The following is a 26,416-nucleotide window of genomic DNA, read 5'->3' as shown; positions in this document are numbered from 1 at the left end:
TTAAGCATCTGACTTCAGCTCAGGTCATGATCTCACAGTTTGTGAGTTTGAGCCCCATATCTGGGTCTGTGCTGGCAGCTCAGAGCCTGGAGCCTGCTTTGGATTCTGTGTCTCCACCTCTCTCTGCCCCACCCCCGTTCACACTCTGTCTCTCTTAAAAATACATAAACATTAAAAAAATTTTTTTAAAAAGAAATAATGAATAAGTCATTACTAATAAACATTTAGAAAGTGTTGCTTTGATTGTTTTGTTTAATGTAATAAAAGTCTATAGTAAGACATTTGGATATCCTTGCAAGGCAGATTAAGAAAATGTCAACCTGAATACTCTTTACCAGGCCAAAATATGTTTACCTACATGATATTATTGATTTATCTGATGACTGCCAATGTCAGTATGTTACACAGTGATAATGTAGTAGGTAAAAAGTAAAACAGTTTCAATTTCATATAATTTAAAATAATGATAAAGAAGAAAACATTGGTAAAGTTTTAAAAAATGTTTATTTATTTTGAGAGAGAGAATGAGAAAGAGAGACAGACAGACAGAATCCCAAGCAGGCTCTGGTGCTGTTAGCACTGAGCCAAATGCAGGGCTTGATCTCACAAATTGTGAGATCATGACCTGAGCCGAAACCAAGAATTGGATGCTTAACCAACTGAGCCACCCAGGTGCCCCAAAATATTTTTTTACTAAATAGGAAGTACATTGTGTTAATTTCCCTATTATATAAAGATCATGCACAGTTTGATAAGAAAAACATTTCCAGAAGGTAAATGGGCAAAGATTGTTGTTCACACAAGAGAAAAATACAGTGTTGAAACTTGCTGATAATCAAGGAATTAAGACACACAATTTGCCTCATTAGTAAAATTTTTTTAAATTATGAAATCTGGTGCTGGTAAATTCTGGTAAAACTATACTTAGGGATTGCTACTTGTGATGGAAAATGATGTAAACTTTTGAAAAACAAGTTGACAAATGGATATCAAGAACCACAAAAGTGTTTCTCTTTCCTTTTTGTTGTAATTGAAGGGGAATAAAAAAGTAGAATGCATGAAAGTATTTATTGTGTTTATTTATAATGGTGAGAAATTGGAAGCAATATAAATATTCTCAAATAGGTCAATGGGTAGGTGAATTAGAATCATTATCTTAACAGAATAATCATTGTATGTGATCCTTCGGAAGACTATATAGCAATAAGAAAAATATTTGTGAAAAGTACATAATCGATAGTAGAGTAGTGCCTTTTTAAATTATTTTAATTTCATTAGCTGTTTCCTTTAGTGTTTTATTTTTTTGTTTTATTTTACTTAAACAAATTTTTTTTAATGTTTGTTTATTATTGAGAGACAGAGAGAGACAGAGCACGAGCGGGGGAGAGGCAGAGAAGGGGGAGACATAGAATCTGAAGCAGGCTCCAGGCTCTGAGCTCTTAGCACAGAGCCCAACACGGGGCTCGAACTCATAAACCGTGAGAGCATGACCTGAGCCGAAGTTGGACATTAACCGATGGAGCCACCCAGGCGCCCCGTCCTTTAGTGTTTTAATGTTAATTATGCAATAGATGAAATCAGAAGAGAACACTTCTTACCCATAGCTCATTTCTTTTAAGCTTACCCCTTTATTTAGATTGTGGATCAACGCTAATCTTTACTGCTGAATGTAAGTGGTATTTGGATATTTTCAAGAAAGTAGTGACTTTTCATGTTCACATTCTTGTGAAAACTAAAAAGGAACACATTTCTCCAAATATATATGTGCTACGTGAATACATTCAGTGTCCACCTATACATATGGGGTCTATAGAAATCTTGGGGTCAGGTTTAAAATAAGGAACAATTATCTGATTCATTATTTAGAGTGCTGTATTCAACTATAATTCTGTATGCCTATGAAACATTTATGGATAGAAAGTAGTGACTAAAAAAATACCTCCTTTTAGATTACTTTGGTTAACTAATGTGTAAATGGTTCTAATAATGGTAAATTCTTTACCCATACTTACTTTATTTTTAGCCATCTTATGCATGCACTATGTGTGTGCACATGTGCACATATACCAGGCTATGAACAAGATAAACTCAATTGAATGGCTTATGAAAATAAGTTCTATTTATGATCATATTATTTTGTTAAATGAATTATGTAGGGAGATAAATTCTGGACCCTTCTGATCAGGCCCTGGTGAATCCACCTGTGGCTATTCACGTTGGGTGGATAATGAAGACAATCATACATTTCTATTAGTGCTCAGCTAAATTGGGCATATCTGAAGAGATTTTGGTTTAACGTCATGCCTAAGTTCAATTAAATGAGTTTGTTTAGATATGCTGTGTGTGACAAGTAATTGAGAAAAATATTCATGGCCTTGCTTTTTCAAAAATGTAATTTTAGGAAAACAAAGTATTTTCCATGGTGGCTGATATGCAACTTTTTTTCAATCAAACATATCTTAACAAATATTTTAATTTTTAATCAATTTATTATAATGTCCACGTTTTAAATATAAAATTCCTGAATTTCTTTTTATATTCCAGTTTTTGTAATTTTTTAGATGTTTACTGCAGGTAAAAATCTGTAAGCTCCTTGAGGGATAGAGGTAGGGATTTCTCTCCAACTCTCATCTCCTTAGCAGACTATTGAAACACAGTGAGCACTTTTAGAAAAATTGCCTCTTGAATTGAATTCTTTAGAATTTCACCCTGTTTGGGTGAATAGATATAAATATGCCTGTACTTATTTCAAACAGTAACTTTGGAAGAATCTAGATATTTCCCTCCACTGTTAGCATGGTGTTAAGGAACAAGGGAGAATTCCTACTCAAGCTTTATCTGAGTGGCCTGTCTTTGATTTGACAAAGATATATTAATCAAGGGCATAAAACAATTCAAGCTTAAAAATGAATTCATGTATTTCCTAATGTGTTGTAATGTGTTTTGAATTGACTTCACTGTTGTACACACTTTTAGAACTTCTCCAGTGGTCAGTGAAAGCACTAGGATCCTGATTGCACTTGGGCAGAGAGAGAGTGAGGGGGAGGGAAAGAGGTAGGGTGGGAGGAGGAGAGAGAGACTCAGGACTTCATCACTGGGGCAGCTGGGGGTGGCTCAGTCAGTAGAATATGTGACTCTTGATTTCAGGGTCCTAAGTTCGAGCCCCACGTTGGGTGTGGAGTCTACTTTAAAAAAAAAAAAAAAAACTGTCACTGCCAGCTTTTATTAGATTAGTTAATGTCTAATCTTAACAGTTGTCAGGGCGCCTGCTGGCTCAGTTGGTAGACCATGTGACTCTTGATCTTGGTATCATGAGTTCAAGCCTCAGGTTGGGTATAGAGGCTACTAAAAAAAAAACATATCCCAATATATGTCAACAGGTAAAGGAGAGATAAATGGCTCAACTGTCTTTAAATTCTTATCTTTGAGTTTGATTTTCTTATCAAATAACCTTGCATTTTAATCTTAAATAAAATATTTTTTGTCACAAGCACTAAATTTTGTTTATTTTTAATCTTAGGTTAAACATATTGCTGAAGACCCTCCTTGTAGTTGTTCCCACCGATTTTCTATTGAGTACTTATCTGAAGGACGGTACCGACTTGGGGATAAGATACTCTTTATAAGAGTAAGTCCATCATTTACATTCTATTTACATACAGATCTTGTTTTGAAATTGGATTTATTGCTTTACCAAGTTCCTTTTGCTTCTCTTTTAATTTTTAAAAAATTGGAATAGAGCGTGTTATTAATGGAAGAATTTTACTCTACAGGAAAAATACGGAATTCTTGCTTTCATGAGCGTATAATGAGTTTGGGTAGATACCTTGAACACAACAAACTCCTACCTACAGGATAGCTAAGACTACTCAGGCATTGAATATAATTTTGGGGGGGAAATATTTGTATACTTCAGGTAATGTATTCCATTTTTGATATTTTCTAAAAAGGCATAATTTTCCATCATGAGAAGAAAAAAGCAAAACAATACATCTAGTAAGTTTCAATATCAGTCATAAGAAAAGGAAGTAGAAACACTGAAGCTTATAATACTGTATAGATTGGGTCTTAAGTGTAAAACCTTTTTGCACTGACACAGCATCAGTGCATATACCACCATCCTGATATGCATCTTCATTCCCTTCCTTCACCCCATCTGCAACCTACAGGTGGTTGGCCATCCCCTTTATTGGTAAAGAGAAGTTTCACCTGTTGAGCATTCTGTCTACTTCTGATACTAGACCTCTTTTATTTCCAATTTAAGAATAGAATATAAAAGTTTTTAAAAGATAATTTCACCATCCATATTTTCTGTTATTTCATATGTTATCATTACTCACAACCCACCCAACTCACATAGAAACACATCCAAGCATTTTCTACTTTTTAATTAGCTTTATTTTTTTTAAGGCAGTCTGATACAGTGATGGTGCACAGAGCATGGGATTTAAGTTAAAATTTGCAGGGCAATCTCAAATAATTGAGAATATTTGCCTGCTGAATGGATAGGGGCCTGAAAATCAGCTGGGGCTGTGCTGGCAGACCCAGGATGCATCTTGTCCGCACAAAAACACCATTTGGGTTGGGCAGCCTGGTATGTTTGAGGCCAGGCCAGGCTGTGATTTGAGACTATTTCCTCAATCTCTCAGAAAATACAAAATTTTCTTGTATACAAAGAAGAAATGATAAATATATTTATAAATGATGTAATATATAATATAATATATTATGTAATATAATATAATACAATATAAATATATTTATAAATGATAAATTATATCAAAGTTTTTGAAATATTAAATTGCTAAAATGTATATGAAAGTAATTTATTTAAATTGTAAACTACATGGGGCACCTGGGTGGCTCATTTGGTTAAGCATCCAACTTTGGCTCAGGTCATGATCTCACGGTTTGTGAGTTCGATCCCTGTGTCGGGCTCTGTGCTGACAGCTCAGAGCCTGGAGCCTGCTTTGGATTCTGTGTCTCCCTCTCTCTCTGTCCCTCCCCTGCTCATTCTCTCTCTCTCTCTCTCTCTCTCTCCCTCCCTCCCTCCCTCCCTCCCTCTCTCCTTCTCTCTCTCTCTCAAAAATAAATAAACATTAAAACAATTAAAGTACAAGTTTTAGTCATTTTTATCTTTCTCCCATAATTATTTTTTCTTTTTTGTGATGCATACTTTCTGTAACTCCTCACTTCTCTTCCTATCCCTCCATCTTTCTTCTCTCTTTTCTTCCTTCAGTATTTCATTCTTTATTGAATAATATTGCCCTTACACTTGTGTATATTTGTAATTTGGATTTTTGGATACGAGTTATGTGCAAATATTTTTCTTACAAATTAGAAGACGTATATTGTTGCATGATTCAGTATGAATTAAATTGATTATTTTAATATTGTAAGGAATAGGCTGTCAATTTATAGTGAAGCTGTTGGCAAGTACTCTGAATTTCATAGATCACAGATGTCACAAATTGTGACTGCTAATGAATTGTAACTGAACGTTTCAGTTTTACAGCTTTACTTTTTACTTTCTTTTGGGGGAAAGATGCTTCATGGAAAACACGTCATGGTCCGTGTTGGTGGAGGCTGGGATACTCTTCAAGGATTTTTGCTTAAATATGATCCCTGTCGCATATTGCAGTTTGCTACACTAGAACAAAAAATTCTAGCATTTCAAAAAGGAGTTGCTAATGAAAGTATACCTGATTCATCTGCCAGAACACCTCAGCTTCCTGAAATGAATCCTTTGTCAGCAGTTAGCATGTTTCAGAAACAAAAATCAAAACCTGGCACACCAGTTGGTATTCCAAGGAGCAAAGAAAAGCAGACATGTCCACCGGCTGAGCTGCTGCCAGCATCTTCCCCAAAAGGAGGGAATCTGGGCTCTGTGTCAGTCCGTCCTAAATTGCCAAATACTCCAGCAGTGTCTTCTCATCTTAAGCTCAAATCTTCAAAAGGCATAGTAAAGAAACCACCAGTGCCTTCAAACAATGCATCGTCTTCACTTCCTTCTTTAAATCCAGTAGGTAAAAGTACTTCTTCACCAGCTTCATCCAGAACTGCACGTAAATGCATCTCATCACCCAGTACTCCTAAGGTCAAGCTTACTATGGCCCAGAAGCCCAGAGATGTGCCTGAGTCTGCACTTTTGCCAAATAAATCTTCTGGAAAAACTGAACCAAAGCATTTGAAACACACTCATGTATCTTCCAGGGATAATGCAGTATCTCACTCGGCTGCACATTCAGATTCATCATCAAAGGGTCCAAAGCTCCCTAAAGCAAATATCCATGTAAGGCCTAAACCTTCCCCTTCATTCCATTCCCCTACAAAAGTTACAAAATCTAGTTCCAAAACTACAACTGCAGGTCTGGGAACACGGTGTCAGCCATCTGATGGAGCCCCACAAGCAAGAGCAATGCCAACACAGAAACTTAAGTCAGCCTTGAATTTAAAGCAGCCACTCTCGGTATCCTCAGTTGTGCCTGCAAAAGCTGCACAGGAATCGAAAGATAAGAATATGGTTTCAGTTGCCAAAAAGCAGCCTCAAAATAAAAGTACATCCCAGAAGATAGGACCCAGCTCCTCGAAGTCCCCTGGCCGTACCCCGCTGTCCATCGTGAGTCTTCCCCAGTCCTCAGTCAAGACACAGACTGTACCAAAGTCAGCACAGACTGCCACTAAGAGCCAGTATTTAGCTAAAGGGCTTCCAAAAAGTGCCAAAGCCCCAGCCTCAACCAGGAAACCACCCTCATCTGGCAAGGAAGCAGTTGGCGGTGATAAAAAACATACTGCAAAGAAAAAGGAAGATGACGACCATTATTTTGTTATGACTGGAAGTAAGAAACCTAGAAAGTAAACACAAATGTGTCATTTTAAGAAAACAGGAAAGTCAAAGAGTGAATGTATTAGCATCACATCTTAAAAATTTCTCCTGTTTGTCCAAATAGGTTCAGACATTAGGCACAGTAAGATGGGGGTTGGAGGTTGGGGATGGAGGTGGAAGGTGGATCAGAATTCACATTTCTGAATTCACCAGAAGGAACCCTTTTGAGGCGGACAGTTGTAAAATTGCTATAAGGTTCTTATTAATAATAGACATTTATATGATTTTCAATTCATAGCATCTTTGTTAATGTCTGCCCTTTAAGGGAAATGTAGAGTTAAATAACACTACTAGAGTTATAATTATAGTTGCTATATTTTTTAATGTGTATTAAATATGGAGGTTACATACTGGCTAATGGCAACAGTGGTGCTCTAAATATTAATTATTGCATCTTAAAATTAGCAACGGTTTGGCATTTTTCTTACAAAAGGCACCTAATTTAATTGTTTGATCAGGATTGCCTGATTGAACAATACTAAGTACCAGTGGCTGCTGCTGTTGATTAGCTGGACGTTATTCTAGGGTTGGTAGAATCCTACTACTTAAAATTTTTCAAGCTTTCCAAATCAGGTTTTTGATTTTTGACTGGCTTATTTTAATATTGGTAATATTTTATTATATTTTTGGTAAAAAATTTGTCATATTTTTCGTAAAAAAACACAAAATATTGAAATATAAACTGAAATTTGGTAAAAAAACAAGACATTATAAAATGTACACCTCTTTTAGATGGGTGTTGTGCAATGTGAAAGGGGAAACTGATTTAGTAACTTTTAGCATATTAAAAATATTTTTATTATAGTTTCCTATGAGTGCAGATACGAATTTTTACTTTAACATAATGTTTTAACATCAGAATTATGTTTTAACAGCCTTAAAATTAAGGTGTTATTAAAGAATCTTATGGTGGTGCTATATAAAAATTCTCTCATGTGATTGTTATTTTTCTTTAGATAGCACAATGCCAATTTTAAGTAGATCCTTTCAATTACATTATTTTTTTTTTTAATAATGTCATGCTGCTTTCAGTTTTTCAATGGCAAGTGGACAGTACATATGCGGCATTTTGGGCTCTGTAAGCAGATTCTCCAAGGAACATATCCACATCATGTAATGACCGCATAGGTTCCATTGATCTAAGATAAATGTAAATAATTTTTCAAGGGATTGTGACTATTTAAAAAAAGTATTAATGTACTTTCAGAAGTTTGGGGGGTGTGCTTGTGAACTTTATAGTGTTATCAGTTATCATAGGTTATTGTTTTCAAAATTGTGGTTTGTATTTCCCTATTTTAAGCTAGAATGTGTTGTCTAAAGAAAAATAATGGTTTATACAAAGGTGCAATTATAAGATAAGCATCTTAAGTTGACTACTAACATTCTACAGATTATAAAGCAAGAAAACTTTGTATAAAATGAAGTGACCTTTTGTCTGAAGAATATAGTTAAAATCAGAGATATATGCCGGCTCGTTTTTGGAATAATTGATGTTTCTCTTCTTACAAGAGACAGTCACCAAATATTTGGTTTCGTTCTGTTGCTCTGGGCCTTGAGAGGGAATATTTACGTCTTTGGAAAGTGAAATCAAGTTCAAGAAGTGCTGGAAGCTTTACATTTTTAGTGATCAGAAATATTTAATGTATCTGTCAACGAGGAAGAATTTTACCTTCAAGAAGGATTTTATTTCCTCATAAGGTCAAAGAATTCTTCTCTATCAGTAACTTCTAGAACTTAAAAAAAATATGATATTACAACCAACCTATGAATCCAAGTAAATTTTACAGTATGTAAACAGTAACTTTTGTGTTGAGAGTAATCAGGAATAAAAGCATCCCACAGGCATCTGGCACAAATTCCAAGAATTTTGTTGTTGTTGTTGTTAAATTGGAAGTTAATTTACAAATGGCCCTGTTCGTCATCAGTAGGGAATTTTTCCAGTCATGTTCATCTTGAATGAATTTTTATTTATATATAGCTTACCCTTCCAACATAAAGATTTTTTAAAATAAGCAACAGCTGAAAGATACTTTCTTCAAATATATTTTGAAATGCTTTTATTTTTTTATTTTTATTTTTATTTTTTTTTTAAATTTTTTTTTCAACGTTTTTAATTTATTTTTGGGACAGAGAGAGACAGAGCATGAACGGGGGAGGGGCAGAGAGAGAGGGAGACACAGAATCGGAAACAGGCTCCAGGCTCCGAGCCATCAGCCCAGAGCCCGACGCGGGGCTCAAACTCACGGACCGCGAGATAGTGACCCGGCTGAAGTCGGACGCTTAACCGACTGCGCCACCCAGGCGCCCCTGAAATGCTTTTAAAGAACTGGTGTTTCTAATCATTTTCACAGTTTTTAAAATACAATATCGAAGGTGGAAAGTTTTCATTTCTTCTTACTCATAATACAAGGTTTTAAAAGATTTTTCATATTTCATATTTAATAAAATGAGTATTAAGCTTAAATTGTTAAAGCACCTGGCAGAAGAAATAGCATGTATTTTCAAAAAAGGATGGAATGAGTTTTTATTTTTCTTTGCTATAATTTGTTAACATGACTGATACATCAAACTGATCTTCAAAGGAAAATGAAATGCTGATCATTTTTAGATTGTTTGGGCTTACAGCAGTTGTTTAAGATTTATGTCTTCAAAATACCTTGATAAATTAAGTGACATCTAACTTTCCTTTCCATATTGAGTTTACAATTCTTAATGGATAAGGGAAATTTTTTGAGAAAAATTTGCTCTTCCTTCTGTAATCTATTTATCTCTACCTGATTTTAAAATCTATTAGTCTTAAAGCCCTCAGTGATAAGTGGTTATTATACATTTGTACATCCAGGTTCACATATGACTCCATTTGAATCCAAATTTGTGCACATTTTCTTGTGCAGCAGTGTTTGTATCAGATTTTAACTTATATTTTCTCAAGTATTAAAATTTAAACGTAAACGAGTTCTCCATTTGCTTTTTTGTGTGTTGTGAATACATTCTGATCACTTGGTTCATGTGAGAAATCACATATATTAAGCACTCATAATCACATATATTAAGCACTCATAATTTGAGAATAGTTTTGATTTTATTGCTACTTAAACTGTCCTTTTTACACATATGAAATTCATTTCAGTATACTCCCATGAGATTATAAGATTCTGCTGTTAAATAGCAGTATTTTTGTTCCCTAAGTTGCTGTATCTCCTAGAAGTTTGACTCAGTAAAGGCTAAACTCATATTTAATGATAACTGAGATAATAGAAATAATTTATTGTTTATTAAAGCACAGTTCTGTAGATTACACAAGTATTGTGTTAATGGAAGGCTACTGATAGGAGGAATTTCCAGTTCCTGGAATTCTGTTTTAATTACACACTCAGACACAGTGAGAATAGCCTTGAAATACTCATGTTTTTGTATATTCATGATCAGAGCAATTATAAAAAGTAGTTCAATATGTGTTCAATATGTATTTCTTGTGATGTTCCTAAAAAGAAAACAAAAAAATTCCACTTAGGCAAAATTCTTATATTTCCCTAACTATTTGTAAGGAAAACCTGTGTGTACAATTTTAAACTTAAAGTCATGAGGTTATGAAATTTGGGGGAATATTAGGAAAACATTAAAAAACAATTACCAGTAAATCTGAGATTGTAAACTGATATTTTATAGTTATTTTCCTATAAATACACTGTTTTATTCTGGCAAAAAAACACAATACTTGATCTTGAAGAAATAATACATGCATGGATTTAGCAATAAGGTTGTTAACTATAGCACATGCTAACATTGGTATAGCCATAAAATAGAATACCATACAGGCATTAAAAATGAGGTTGACATTGCTTTGTCTTAGAAGAAGTATATATGGTGATGAAGTGGTTTGCTTTTTGCAAGACTGCTGTGATAAAACAATATATAGTTTTTCTTAATTTGCAGCATTCAGCCAGGGACAGCACAGTTCTTACTGCATGGTGTGATACCTGGGTTAATATTAACCTCTTGTGGATAGTCTCTTCGTGTTTCATATAATAAATTTTGTTTAATATGACCAACTTTCTTAAATGACTTTTGGTAAATTATCATACTGGAATGAGTGAATATAATAAATAGAATGGATTAATGTTGGATATGTCTGTGGAGGACCTCTAGTGGTCAAATGTGATAGTGTTCCTACACTTGTATCCACTCAAACACCTATTGAGTTGTGGAGCTAGAACGAGGAATAAGGCAGTTATCACATTCAAGAGTCTTGGATTTACAAAGCACTTTGCAAGTCACAAAACAGTTAATTACATTAATAGCCAATCTTTTGAATAATCCTATGAGATTAGTATTATTATCTGCATGAGAATATTAGCACCATAAACACAGGAATTGCACGTTTGTTTACCACTATATTCCCAAAGCCTAAACCAGCACCTGGCATATAATAGGCATTCAGTACATATTTGTTAATAAATTAATTAATGAATCCTCTTTTTGTAGTGGAGGATGCTAAGGCTCAAGAAAATTGACAGTAAATATAAAAATACCTACTAGGATTGATTAACTGAATATTATTTGAAGGATAAATTTATTTTTGCCTATTTACACTTTTCCCCAAATTTGATTTGTTCTTTATGTTAATGTGATAAAGATAGTAGGACTTAAATGGCATCTTTTTAAAGATCCACATCCTGCTTTTTTATTTCTTCTGAGAAAAGTCTCGGTTTAATGCTTTTTGAATTACTCTTCAAGTATTCTAAGCTTGAATAGGTTTAAAGATTAGTATGTTTTTAGTTTAATATTTATAAAGTTCTTAACTATGTTCAAAGCACTGGATGTAGGACAATGTGATGAAGTTGAGGTGCTCTGTAATGTTGCTGAATGAATGAATAAAAGAAAAAGAAGTTAAATCTAGCACAAAATACTAAAATTAGCAATTAAAATCAGTTTCCTGACAGTGTAATGCAAGTAGATATTGGTAGAAGATACTACATTGTAGATGGCTTTAGTAACTTCATTAAGAAAACAAAAGAAAACCCAACAACATTTAAGAATAAGTGATTGTCCTCTGAATGAGCAGGGTTCATATGCTTCTTCCAAAAGGAATAAATAGATCTCTCTTACACCGCCCTGAAAATGTGATACAAAGTTGTGTATGTAGATCTCTTCAGTGATTCATTGCACTGTACTGGGTGCTCTGGAATGCAATAAATAGCTGTGAAAGAACAGGCCAACCTGTGGTGTTTATTGAAAAGAGGAGTGGAATGTGACATTTTGAATTTTAATCCCAAGCACTGAGGTAAGATGAAGGCAAGTGCCTTATTTATTTATTTTTATTTTTATTTCAGTGTAATTAACATACAATTTTATCTTCATTTCAAATGTACAATATAGTGATTCACCAATTCTACACATTACTTAGTGTTCATCATGATGAATGTGCTCTTAATCCCCTTCACATATTACACCCATCCCCCTACTCACCTCCCCTCTAGTAACCATCAGTTTGTTCTCCATAGTTAAGAGTCTGCTTCTTGGTTTGTCTCTCTCTTTCTCCTTTGCTTGTTTCTCTTGTTCCTTAAATTCCACATATGAGGGAAATAATATGGTATTTGTCTTTCTCTGACTGGCTTATTTCACTTAGCATAATACCCTCTAGGTCCATCCATGTCATTGCAAATGGCAAGATTTCATTCTTTTTTATGGCTGAATAATACTCCATTGTATATATACACCACATCTTATTTATCCATTCATCTATCGATAGACACTTGGGCTACTTCATAATTTGTATATTGTAAATAATGCTGCAGTAAACATAGGAGTGCACGTGTCCCTTTGAATGCATGTTTTCTTTCATATTCTTTGGGCAAATACCCACCAGTGTGATTACTGGATCATAGGGTAGTTCTATTTTTAACTTTTTGAGGAACCTCCATACTGTTTTCCACAGTGGCTTCACCAGTTTGCATTCCCACCAACAGGGGACCAGTGTTCCTATTTCTCCACATCCTTGGAAGGTAAGTGCCCTTAAACAGCAATTTGCAGTAGTTTCCGTTTGCCTCAAGCATCAGCAAGAACATTTTTGAAGTTCATGAAGTCTCAGGTCTCCTTCGAAGTTAAAAAAAAAAAAGTCCACACTGTTGAAAATTATAGCCTTTGAAATCAGAGAAGCTCAGAGGGCAAGTTAAGAAGGAAGCATAGTTCCGTGTCTCCAGAGGATAGTTCAGCAGGAGATTGGAGCCACTATTCTTTTGACTACCCATTCCTTCCCTCACCCCCATCCTTCACATGGCTCACAGTTAACCTTCATGTTAACATCACTCACCCAGAAACTCAGACCCTCCAAGCCTGGGTTGGATTCCTCCAGTGTACTTTCTTCCCAGCTTCTATCTTTCCTGTCAATACATTGCACCAAACACGAATTTCCCATTTATCTAAATCCCTGACCAAACCTAGGATGAGAACTCCATGTCTCACTTGTTCATAGTTGCCTCTCCTGCATTCGGTGCCTGTATTTAATGCCTAAATACATTAGGCATTATGTATGCCTAAGGAATACATAAGGAAGGAAAGAGGGAGGGAAGGAAATCCCCCTTAACTGAAGGCAATAAGCATCAGTATGTGTAAGGGAACCTCTAGCTTAATGTTGTTGACCTACCTACTGTGAAGTAGATTTTTTCCAGAGAATACATCAGATTAGGGTGTGAAGAAGTCTGCAGACATGACCTGCTTATTTGTGGAGAGGAGAGGGGAAGAGGGCAGTAGTAAGAGAGGCCTTGAAGTTATGGATTTCTTACTTACATTAATAACAGAGCTGCAGTTTCACAGAAGAAAAGTGTTAGAAACTTCCCAACTTACTATCTAGGTTTTTCTTTGAAAATATGTATTTTCAGGGATATGAGAGAATACTCCAGAGTGTCACATAGATTAATAAAGATCTTGCTGCGAACTAATTCACTTCTCATATTGAACAGATGAGAAAACTCAGGTCAGAGAGTTTATTGGTAGAGCCTATTAGCTGCAGAATTAAAGCCAACCACTGAGCAGCAGAGTGAAGTCAAAATGTTAGCTGGGTGTCCCTTGGGTCTATGAATTATCCCCTTCAATGGCCCCTTCAATGGGTCCTAAATGCATTGGATCCAACCCAGCAGATTCCTTGTATTACTTGTAATCGTATTGGTTCTAAAGCAATCTATACAACCACAATTCAGTAAAACACCAGTTCACTCATTTACTCCTCTGGCAGACAATTTTTCTGAGTGTCTACTCTGTGCCAGGTACTAACCTGTATGCTAGGGACACAGTGACAAGACCACTCACTGCTCTCCAGGAGATGACAATCTTTGTTCAAGTGTTTTTTTTTTTTTTTTAAATATGATGTTCTTTCTGACCATAGCCCGCTCAATTTTTTCCTTGTGATTTATTTTACTCATGGGATAAAATACCTTGATAAGAACAGCTTGTCTTCTCATATTGCTTCAGATCAGGAGCCTATAGAAGAAAATGGAAAATTGGTATTTGTATTTTTTTTTTAATCTTTATTTTTGAGAGAGAGAGAGAGAGAGAGACAGAGTGCAAGTGGGGGAGGAACAGAGAGAGAGGGAGACACAGAATCCGAAGCAGGCTCCAGGCTCTGAGCTGTTAGCACAGAGCCCGACGTGGGGCTCGAACCCACAAGCTGTGAGATCATGACCTGACCCGAAGTCAGATGTTTAACTGACTGAGCCACCCAGGTGCCCCAGAGCACTGGTATTTGTATCTGAGCCTCAAGAACAAGGGACATTTACCGTCAACCGTTACTCCGATAATAGAGCAGTAAGAGTCAAGTCCTAAACACAGGGTTGGAAACAGAAAGGAATCTGAACTTTTTCTGGGTAAGCCATTACTTAAAATCAAGAAACACACATCTCTCACACAAGGAAGTTTCTATTACTCTGTAGAGTATTTTCTGTGGTACTAGGAATTGATTCCTTCCTATTGCCTCCACTAAGCTCCACCTCAGTCTTAAGTGTGCCACAGAACAGAGACAAGCTCTCAAAGTAGCTGCACGTGAGAAGGCTGGCCTCCCACCAGCCACTTCAGTCATGTTCAAGGAGCACAGTTTTGAGGAGATTCTTCCTGTGATTGGACATCTCAGTGCCTTGCCCTAGCAGACAACAAAGGAAACTTGTTCTGTAAAATGCATTGCTGTGAATCACAGAATGACACATTCAGGGCCTTTGCAGCATCTTCCTGGCTGGCCTATAGCTCCAAGGGACCCATAGGCATCCTGGGAAGACCTGGTGTGTTGGCCACATATCCAGCATGGCTAGTCTGTGGTATGCTGGTGTGCACAGAAGTAACACAGCCCTTGACCCTCCCCTAGAGCCAAGACCATCCAACTATACCCTCTCTTACATCTTCAGTTTCTTTTACCAGTTTTTCTCCTAATCCTACAAATATACTAAGGTCTCTGATTATGCTTTTCTCCCCATTCTCTCATCCCCAGTGGCCACCATGTTTTGGTCAGAATGGGCTGGGCTTTGCTGCAGAAACAAACAAACAAACAAACAAACAAACAAACAAACACTCTTCTTGGCTTTTAGCAACAAAAGTTACTTCTCACTCATGTTACATGTCCATCTGGGTCATCTGGAGCTCTGCTGCTCATGGTTGCTCGGGGACCCAGGCTGCTGGAAGCTTCATCTTGACAAAAACTTCAGCAATTACTACGGAGGGAGTGTGGGAATGGCCAGCCCCTCCTTTCTGAAACTCCTCCTTGGTCCTCCTGACATGGTTCTGAGTTTTCTCATGATTCCCTGATCCCTCACTCCCTAGTCCAGTTTTCTGACTCATGCTCCTTCGCTGCCCTTTCCATGTAGCCAGTCCCTAAGAAACATTCCTTGGCCCTCTTCTAACACATACTTTCTCTCTCAGCAATTTCTTCGAAACTGTGCTTTCCAGTACCATCTCCATGCAAATGATTTCCAGACCTGTATGCTTGACCCTATTTCTCTGAGCCCCAGGTCTATTGTCAGCAGCCATCAGCCTCCTCCCATTACAACCTTAAAAATCTCTTGTCTAAAAGGGAACTTTCTATCTCTACCAAATCTACTCTTCCTCTCAGCTACCCTATTTCTGTTGATACCCCTTCCTTTCCCCACATCAAAATTTTCAAATTATTTTAGAACGTGTCTTAAATCCATCCCCTGCCTTCTACTACTGCCCAAGTTCCTGGCACCTCTCTCATGGAGGACAGAAGCTCTTTGACCATACCTTCAGCTTCTCTCTGTGGCTCACGGCCACATGTGATACAACTCTAGCACGTCCCATTCTAGGAGAATGGTACCCACTGGAGTTGTGCAGCGCAGTGGCTCTGCAGGTCCACACTGCGCCAAAGTAATCTGCCTACAGCTCAGCTTAAATCATGACATACCACTCTTAAAAAACCTGCCTTGGCTTTCCATTTCAACCTGATGCCTTGGCTCTACCCTCCACAGTCAGGATGGAGGTCGCTCTCCCTCTTCTGAACTCCCACATCTTTCCTACACCAAGTAGTATTTTCTATCCTGTGTCACAGTGATTTAAGAATAGTTTTTCCTCTTAAGTACTTGATAAGTGAGAAGTTACTTCTTACTTGAGGGATTAAATTAAAAAAGACTATTTGCTGCTTATAGTGGAAAAACCCAAGCCAAAATGGCTTAAGTGTTAAAAGGGAATGTATTGGCTCACATAAATGAGAATTGCAGAGGGTACATCCTACTGCTCAGTCACAGCTGAATGCAGGGCTCAAGTGAGATCCTTGGGATTCCTTCCCTCTCTTTCCATCCAGGAAGCTAAAGTCACAGCAGGCCTGTCTGGCAGTAGCTGGAGCCAAGGAGGCAATGCAGCTACTTCCAGAGAAGCTGCCCAAGGAAGCTAGAGAGAAGAAACACTCCAGATTTTCCCTTTTCCTGTCCTCTGGTGGCCCACTGGTGCCTTCCTTTGGCTGACCCTGGGGTCTGGGAAACACAGCCTGTAGGGCTCAGAGGGGAGCAGGGGAAGAGAGAGGGGTGTGTCTGAGAACACACAGGCAGACCATCAGCACAAGTAACTCAAAGCCATACAATGGTAAATGGTGGAGCCTGTCTTGAACTGTAGCTGAAGTTGTGAATCCTGCTACCTATGATACAGCCAGCATGAAGGGGCATTCCAGCTGGAGCATCTGTGTGAGCAAAGGCACAGGTGGAAATTCTGGAGCATGTATGGAAATAGCAGAGAGTTCTCTTGGGCTGCAATGTAAGGTGCTTTCAGAGGAGCAGTGGAGAATAGGGTCCCCACTATAAATCCTTAAGACCTGGCTCAAGAATTTGGCCTTCATTTGGGAAGAAAAAGGGAAGTTACTAAAGGAAAAGAAAGAGTTAATGTAATTTGTTTATAGCAATAAAAATGTCAGAAACAAGAAGGACATGCTTGGACTCTTTTCAAACAAAATCAAGATACAAAGTGAAACAATCCCCAAGAATAAAGATTAAAAATACAGTAGAGTTGCTTTTTTCCTAATTTTGTATGATTGCCATCTTTGTTACTTATAACAGGAATTAGGAATGAGCATTGCTTCATTCATTCATTCATTCATTCAAGTGAGGATCTGCTATGAGCTGGGCCTTGTGCTGGGGTTTTCAAGGAAGCCAGCCAAAGTCGTTTTTTAGGCTATTCTAATATTTCTGAAGATGTAGGAACACACTCCATGTAATGATGTTTGGTCTGAAAAGAGATCTGTGGTGTCCACAAAGTACATAAACATGGTGGTACACTTTGTACTCACTTGTGGATTTAAATCTCATGGTCATAGGCTCTGGCTGCCTTTATTTGAAGTTAAATGGCTTGAGCTTATTTGCTACTGATATGGATGGACTATGAATAAAAAAATGTGGACTAAAAAGGCAAGAGGGAGATTTTGCATTTTGGTGGGATGAGATTGAGTTGGTTATTAAGCCCCTTGACAGGGGCACCTGAGTGGCTCAGTCAGTTAAGCAACCGAAGTTATTAAGCCTCTTTACAGGGGCGCCTGGGTGGCTCAGTCAGTTAAGCAACCGACTTCAGCTCAGGTCATGATCTCGCAGTCTGGGAGTTCGAGCCCCGTGTTGGGCTCTGTGCTGACAGCTCAGAGCCTGGAACCTGCTTTGGACTCTGTGTCTCCCTCTCTCTGCCCCTCCCCGGCTCATGCTCTGTCTCTCTATGCCTCAAAAATAAATAAAAACATTAAAAAGTCCCTTGACACTTCCATTTCTTTAGGCACAAACTGAAGATAAGTTTATCATCATCAACATCAACAACACATATGCACCAAATAAATGCCTGGTTGTGAGTCATACAACATGAGACATGTCACAGAAGGGACATCCTATTGTATAAATTGGTTTCTAGCCTATAAACATGGCTAGCTTTGTAATTTTTTCCTTCTTTTAATGTTTATTTTTTGAAAGAAAGAGAGTGCAAGTGGGGGAGGGGCAGAGAGAGGAGGACAGAGGATCCAAAGTGGGTTCTGTGCTGACAGCAGCAAGCCCAATGTGGGCCCTAAACTCGCGAATTGTGAGATCATGACCTGAGCTGAAGTCGGATGCTCAACTGACTGAGCCACCCAGATGCCCTTATCTTTACAATGTTTAATCAACAGGCAGTAAGTAAAAAAGTATGAGTCCATAGGTGTTTGGAACATTTAGTCCAACTCCCCTCCCATGACATAACACAACTCATTCATTCAATGTTTATTAAGTACTTTCTATCTTCCATGAATTCAACAAAGTGATTAATTGTCTATATGTATTCATCTTTGGATAATGGTGAACAAAATAGATATGGGTTGACTCCTCATGGAGGTTGCATATAATGAAAGTAATCTGTGTCCATGTTTTGGCACAGATTGTGCTGTCACAATTTCACTCTTTAGCAAGGAAGACAAATTTATAACTGCAAACACAATGTGATGAGTGTATGAAGGTGTTCATTGAGAATGAGTGTCCTGAGAAGGCTCCTCTAAGTAACTAATACAGTAGCTGGAACTCAAAGGAAGAGCAAGAGTTTCCAAATATTTGGGGAAACATGTTTTAAGTAGAAGGAGTGGCAGGATGCTGTGTTATGGAAATGTGAAACATCATTAAGAGTTTGTAACACAAGAGCTCTGAGGGCATGGGAACAGGTGCACAAAACTAGGTCATGTTGGGCTTTGTGCACGATGTTTTAGAGCCTGGATTTTATAGTAAGGTGTATGGAGGCAGTTGATGGATGTGAAACAGAGCATTGACATGATTGGTTTTGCCTTTTAGGGAAACCATCCTCCAGCATTGTGACTCCAGAAGCTGCTAAAGAGACAGGATTAAAGAAACTTGGCTGCTCCCTGGATTACAGGTGTGTGTGTTTTGGGGGAGGAGGATGGTAGGGAGAGTCTAGAAGGCTCCCAGGTTTCTGACTTTTTGTAGCAGACCCCATTCAATCCTCAGTCTCCAGACTTTTCACACTAAACCTATTCTGTTGTTGCAGGCGACAACAAGACCTATCTTCCTCGAACAGATCTTTTGCCATGTTGCTTCCTTGTTCCAAAACTTTGAGTCAGTGTTTTTTACTCCTCAAATATGAATTTTAAAATTTCCTTCCATGGCCCTTTGTAGGATCTACTCTATGGTCCCAACTTTGAACCCCTCCACTCACCTGCCAGTCTTCTTTCCATATTAGACAAAATCCCACTCCCTTCCATCTCAGTGCCCTTGCAGTTTCCCTTGATATATCTTAAGTGCACCATCCTCCGAGGCTAGCTCAAGCTTCATCACCTTCATGCACTCTGAGCACATTGTGCCTACCAGATCTGCTGCATCTTCCTTCATCTACTACAGCTTGGAGTTAAATACATAACACTCACCAGAATACAGGTTTCACAGGGACGGGGAGTTTTGCCCTTTATTGTTCACTGCTATATTCCCATACTTGGAAACTGGTAGATAAACATTTGTTGAATTAATGACTATTAGGTTCCCTATAGATATTTAAGAAACATAACATTATCAAGAAATAGAACACTTGGTGAATCTGGTCATTCGTTAAGTCAACAAGCATGCACCGAATGATTGCCATGTGACAAGCATTGTGATAGTTTTGGGGTATTCAAAAAATGATTAGGACTGGAGTACACCTTCAAGGAGTTCACACTGAGAATGAAATCATTATCCTAGAGAATCAAAATCTGATGAATACTTACATTTTAACATACATAAAAACATAGGGAGCAATCCAGATTTTTTTGTTAAAAAGAAAATAAGAATTTTATATCCCTTAGATGTCAACGTTTTCAAAATCTGATAATAGCAAACTTTAGTGAAGATGTGTGGCAACAGCCATCCTCAAATATGGTAGTGGGGAGGAAGATCAGTGCAATCACTTCGGAGAGCAATTTTCTGGTTATCGAGTAAAGGTGGGATGTGTATACAAGACATTCTAGCAGTTCTACATCTACGTAGAAAAACTCTCAGATACCTGCATGGAACATACATACAGTAATGCATGCCAATTGCAGCATTATTGTTTGAAATGAACAGCTAGAAACAACCAAAATGTCCTATCAACAGCAGAATGAGTAAATAAATGGTGGTGCATCCAAACAATGAAATCTTCTGGAACTGTGAAAATGAATGAACTAGAGTTCTAATTATCCACATGACTCAATCTTACAAATATTACATCTCGCTTTTAAGAAAGCAAGTTGTAGAATGATAATGTTGCATGATCTCATTTACATCAACTTTAAACATGGAATCTAATACAATATGTTATTTGTGAATTGATATATATGTAAAAAAGCATAAAGTCTGATAGGGTGACCCACTGTCCTGGTTTGCCTGGAACTTTCACTGTTTTATTACTGAAAGCTTTATATTTTGGGAACCCCTCCCCCCCCCCACCCCAGTTCCAGGCAAACCAAGACAATTGGTCACTTACTTGAAAAAGTGAAATGTCAAGCTTAGAATGGTGATTACCTCTTTTTTTTTTTACATCATTTTCTTTTTTTTTTTTAATGTTTATTTATTTTTGAGACAGAGAGAGACAGAGCATGAACGGGGGAGGGTCAGAGAGAGAGGGAGACAGAATCTGAAACAGGCTCCAGGCTCTGAGCAGTCAGAGCCCGACGCGGGGCTTGAACTCAGGGACCGCGAGATCGTGACCTGAGCCGAAGTCAGACGCTTAACCGACTGAGCCACCCAGGCGCCCCTGGTGATTACCTCTTGATGGAGGCGAGGAAATGGGACTGGGTAAAGTTACACTGGATATAATTCAGCTCAATTTGTAAGGTTCGATTTTTTTAAACTGGCCTATGGATTTGTGGGTGTTTATTATATTATTCTCTATTTGTATATCTGAAGTATTTCATAATTATGAAAACCAAAAAATCTCCTATTGTGGAAGCTGTGTTGTGCCACCCAGATTCACCCCTGTGTTTTGGGACTGAGGCACTCACTCCTCCAGCTGCCTAGAGTGCTGGCAGGTTCACCACCTTACTCCTAGTTCGGTTTTGAAGTTCGCCCATTCTTAATTGCCTTCCTTTGAATAGACCCACTTCATCTATGGGGACAGCCTGCAGTCGATGACTGATTGACACATGGGTGTAGAGGCTCATCCTTCTTTCCCTAATTTGGGACCTTTCTGAAGGGCCATCCAGCTCCAGAGCTCCCTGTGGGATCAGCTGAGATGTCAGTTGTGATATCATCACAGCCCAGCTATTACTTCTGCCCAATCATGCTTCCTTCCCTTCCGTTACAGATATTGACCTGAAAGTACTCCCCAGTAAACATCATGCATGCAAATCTCCACCTCAGAGTGCATTTCCCTGGGTAATTTGACCTGCAATACTGTCCTTCCAGAAAAAGAGAGACAGAGATAGAGACAGAGAGAGACTGGGACAATTAAATTACAAATATAACTCCCCTGCCTCTATTTATTCTTTAGCACCTGCCCACCCCTCTTTATATCCCATTTTATTTTAAAATCTCAAGCCTATATGCTATACAGAATTTGAGGTATGACTAAACAGGATCTGGCTATAAAAAAGGAAAAAGAAACACTGATTAGTTTTCAATGAACAATAGTAAGATGATAAATTTTTTCCTTTCCATGGAGAGATTTTGTGGGTTAGAAAAGATTCTGGCACATGGTTTTGTTGTTTCCACCAAATGAATCATTCAAGGAAGGCGGGTGATTCCATCTGAGCAGAGTTGTGTCACTCTGGGAAAAAAAATAAAAGAGTCTAAAACAATATATAATGGATCACTAAAAAAAATTCACTAACTTGTGTAATGTGAATAGCAAATACTCTTAGAATAGAGAGGAGAAAATCAGTGAGATAATAACGCAAGGTCATATTTAGAACACGGGCTTAGAATAAAAGTAAATGAGAAAAAAGACTGAGCATCTCAAAGCAGTCCTCTCTCAATAAGCCTAACAGATCTTGGAACCATAACCTAAGAACTGCCAAGAGCACAGGCTGCCTCATCTGTCACTTCCACCCCCTTCCAGCCCTGGCCCCATAACCTTGCATACTCCAGAAGGACAGACACACAAACAGATAGACACACACACACACACACACACACACACACACACACACTGTACATGACACCAAAATTTCTATGGTGGTTCCTAAACTACCTGGGACTGTCTCATGCCTCCCTAGCCATGTTCCCTGGGGGCAGACACTGGTACTGCTTTCTAAATTCTGCTGTCAGGAAAGGGCTCTGGAAGCTGGATTTAAATCACAGCTCAACCACTTACCAGCTATGTGACCTTGTTCAAGTAACCACACCTCAATTCCTCAACTATAAAATGAGAATAGCACTCATAAGGTAGATAGGAGGATTAAACCAGAAAATGTTTCCAAAGCTTTGAGTGCAATGCTTGGAAAATATACATAGGATTTAATAAATGGTAGAGTAGCTGAATTTTTTTAAGTTTATTTATTTATTTTGGTGGGAGGGGGGGTGGTCAGAGAGAAAAGGAGAGAGAGCAGGCTCTGTGCTGTCAGTAGGGAGCCCGATGCAGGGAACAATTCCAGGAACTGTAAGATCATGATCTGGGTCAAAAGCAAGGGTCAGATGCTTAACTAACTGAGCCAAACAGGTGCCCCTGAATAGCTGAATTTTAAAAATTAAAAAATAATGATTCTAAAATGGTATAGGAACAAAATACATATTTCAATACTACGCAAATTATTTTAAACTGACTGTGATGTAGGATTAAAATAAATCTAGTGAGGAAAAGAGGGAGGAATAAACTTCACATTCTTACCAACCCATCTGTAGAAATGTTAAAATTAGAGCATTCTTATGACAGAGAATTGTCATGTTAGTTGAACTAAATTGTGAGGAAGAAAAACGTCAGGTTCTGTTTAATGTAACAATTCCTATGAGAGTAATTAAAATCTGAAATTCTGTTTCTTTTTTTAGAAGAGATGTCTGCTTGAAATGAGCTTTAATTGTCCCTATTTACACACTGACTGCAGAGCGCCCATCTTGCTGCAGACGTCTCTGTAATTAGCTCCATTCAAGAACAAAGCAGTGACCATCTTTCAGCTGCTTTCTGGCTTTTGAGCTTAGGAGGCAAAGGAGAGTTTTTGGCTCTCTTGCAAAATGGAATTTAAATCTGCCACAAAGCAGTCAGTTGCAAGAGTGATAATTGCAGTTTGTTACAATTGATTTATACAGGCTCCAGGAAAGAATGATCTTCTAGCTAAAATTATCCAATGAATAACAGTAATATGTGATTTTTTTTTCCCTCTTTGGGATTTTAATGGCTGTATTTAGAATAACATGTAATGTTGAAGTATTTCTCATACAGTGAATAAACTAGCTGATGCATGGAGGTGTCTCTTAATCATTCTCATAGATAATACCTTTTTGAGTACTCACTATGATCTGCTTCACATTCAGTAATCTGCACTTTTCAGATGAACTTTCAATGAAAAGGTGTAATTAACTGAATTACACCTTGTAAAAGAATATACGCAAAAGTTAAAATTGTGCTACTGGGCCCACAAAACTTAAGTGCCACCAAAATCTTTTACAAAGGGAATATAGACTGAATTAGCATCCCCCTCCCCCCCACAGAACACGTGCACAGCACACGCGTGCGTGCACACACACACACACACACACAGAGGAAATGAAAAGATTTCACTCAAATGTGTCATATGCAAATATTTTATTTTGCTTGTTCCAGTCAGTCTAGGAGTTTCTTTATTATGTGAATTTAATCCAGCTACATTTATTGTGGATTGCTGATGTATTTGGACTATCTCTGCTATTTTACTCTGAGTTTCTATTTCATACTTTCTCTTCTATTCCTTTTTTCTCCTTTCCTGCCTTCTGTTCTCTCTCCCCCTTCTGCTTTCTACCAGTCTGTGAACATTTGGGTTCCATTCTTTTAATGGTTACATTAAACATTTGAATGCACATACAAATATAAAACTCTCAAAGAAATCAAGGGATTTGCTATGTTTATTTTCTCTCTTAGCCCCACCCATCATTATTTTTCATGTTATTATATAGAAGTTTAGGTTCATCTCGTGTCTAAATAAGTAAAGATAATTATTATTTTTATTTTTGCTGCCAATAACTATTTCTATTTTATAGTCAATAATTGTATCCCTCATCTTCCTTGTGGATTTATTTTTCTCCTGTTTTTATTTGTTTGTTTTTGTTTTTAGTAATTTTGTCAGGGAAGATCTTTGGAAAATAAACTAGTTTAGTCTTTGCCTGAAAATATTTCATTTCTCTTTTAAAAAATTTTATTACACTTACCTTTGAGAATAGAGAATGCTTTCCCATGATACAAAATGCAAGTAAGCTAAATGTTGTTTTAGTTGGGTATAGAATTCTGGATTCAGTACTGTTTTTCTTGGCACTTTCAAGGCATAGGTGCATTTATTCTTGCATATTTCTGCTGATTAGAAATTTTGCATTAGTCTGATTGTCATTCTTTGTAGTTTTTCTTCAGTGGCTTTTAAGAATTTTCTCTTTTTTGATATTCTGCAATTATGCTCTTACAAGATATTTAAGAGTGGAAAAATGTTTTACAGGTTGTCCTACTTGATATGCCATGATACACATTTTTACATACCTTTGAAATATCTTTTTATTCTGCAGACTTATGTCAAAGTTTTACAGTTTCTCTTTCAGACCTCTTTATTTCAGTTTTACATTTTCTGTCACTTCATCTCTCTGTGCTGCATTTTGGATGATGTATTCATTTTTAATCACTGATTTTTTTAAACTAAATCCAGTCAACTGTTTTACTTTCTTATGTCAATGACTATTTTTTTTATTTTTTAGAATTTTTTATTGGTAGTTTTTCATAATTCTTTGCTCTTGATTATAACCCCCATCCTTTATCTCTTTCAAGATTTTAGACTTAATTAAAAGACCCTCGAGGATTGCTGTATTTCTATTTTTTTTGTTTTTGTTTTTGAGTATACATTTTCTTACTTGTTTGGTTTGTTGGCTATATTTCATGGGTTTGGATCACCTAAACAGTTGCTAAGCTTGTAGCCTCAGGTCTTGCCCACTATAGATGACCCTTTTCTTGTTCCATAGAGACTTTATTTTTCATTGTAACTCTATGTTTAAATGTAAAAATATATAAGCTATCATTTTCATGTATCTGGGCTGGAAAGGGAAGATTCCATGTGCTCTTCACTATTGTGACTGGAAATCAATTTCTTATATTTAAAAAAGTTTTTTTAATGTTTATTTTTGAGAGGAGAGAGAGAGCAAGTGCACAGGTGCATGCGTGCACGTGTGCCTGTGGGAGGGTCAGAGAGAGAGGGAGACAGAGGATCCGCTGCTGGTTCTGCGTTGACAGCAGAGAGTTTGATGCTAGGCTGGAACTCACGAACCTGAGATCATGACATGAGCCAAAGTCAGATGCTTAACTGACTGAGCCACTCAGGTGCTCCTAATTTCTTTGATTTTTTTTTTTTAAATCAGGAGTGCCTGGGTGGCTGAGCATCCACTGAGGTCAGTTGAGCATTGGACTTCAGCTTAGGTCATGGTCCCTTGGCTTGTGAGTTCAAGCCCCGTGTTGGGCTCTGTGCTGCCAGCTCGGAGCCTAGAGCCTGCTTCAGATTCTGTCTCCAGCTCTCTTTGTCCCTCCCCAACTCGTACACTGTCTCTCTCTCTTTCTCTCTCTCAAATATAAATAAACATTAAAAAAATCAAAGACTGTAAAAAAAGATAAAGCTGAAAAATATATGAAATATGTTTAGATAGAACTAATTAGGACACAATGAAAATAAATTCACAGATAGATTATAGCTATAGGACATTTCTGTATAAACCTGAGGTTCTGTCTGTGTTGGGGTTATGCATATTTAAGTGTAATATTTTTCAGAGATAAATAATTGAGGATTATAAAGTCATTAACTTATATTTTGAATTCAACAGTTATTGAATGCCTCTGCCCAGAAATGTACTAATTGTAGTTCGATAAGGACCAGTAAGGCTTAGTTTTGCATCTGTCAAATGGGGATCATAGTATATGCTA

The 26,416-nt window shown here is 37.5% G+C and overlaps 1 protein-coding gene across 2 annotated transcripts in view; it reads left to right on the top strand.

The window, feature by feature from the left end:
- The window catches only part of GAS2L3 (growth arrest specific 2 like 3), a 39,426-nt gene extending 32,194 nt beyond the window's left edge, over window positions 1-7,232 (top strand). For both annotated transcript variants that reach the window (XM_058741650.1, XM_058741651.1), the window contains exons 8-9: window positions 3,521-3,628; window positions 5,546-7,232. In XM_058741650.1, the coding sequence (XP_058597633.1) occupies window positions 3,521-3,628; window positions 5,546-6,859 (1,422 nt within the window). In that variant the 3' untranslated portion in view covers window positions 6,860-7,232. The remainder of the gene's footprint in view (window positions 1-3,520; window positions 3,629-5,545) is intronic.
- Window positions 7,233-26,416: the final 19,184 nt, after the last annotated feature.

This window comes from Neofelis nebulosa, chromosome 8, assembly GCF_028018385.1.
Source record: "Neofelis nebulosa isolate mNeoNeb1 chromosome 8, mNeoNeb1.pri, whole genome shotgun sequence".
NCBI classification, from domain to species: domain Eukaryota; kingdom Metazoa; phylum Chordata; class Mammalia; order Carnivora; family Felidae; genus Neofelis; species Neofelis nebulosa.
The sequence above is the reverse complement of the archived record's forward strand: the minus strand, read 5'-3'. Positions and strand labels throughout refer to the sequence as shown.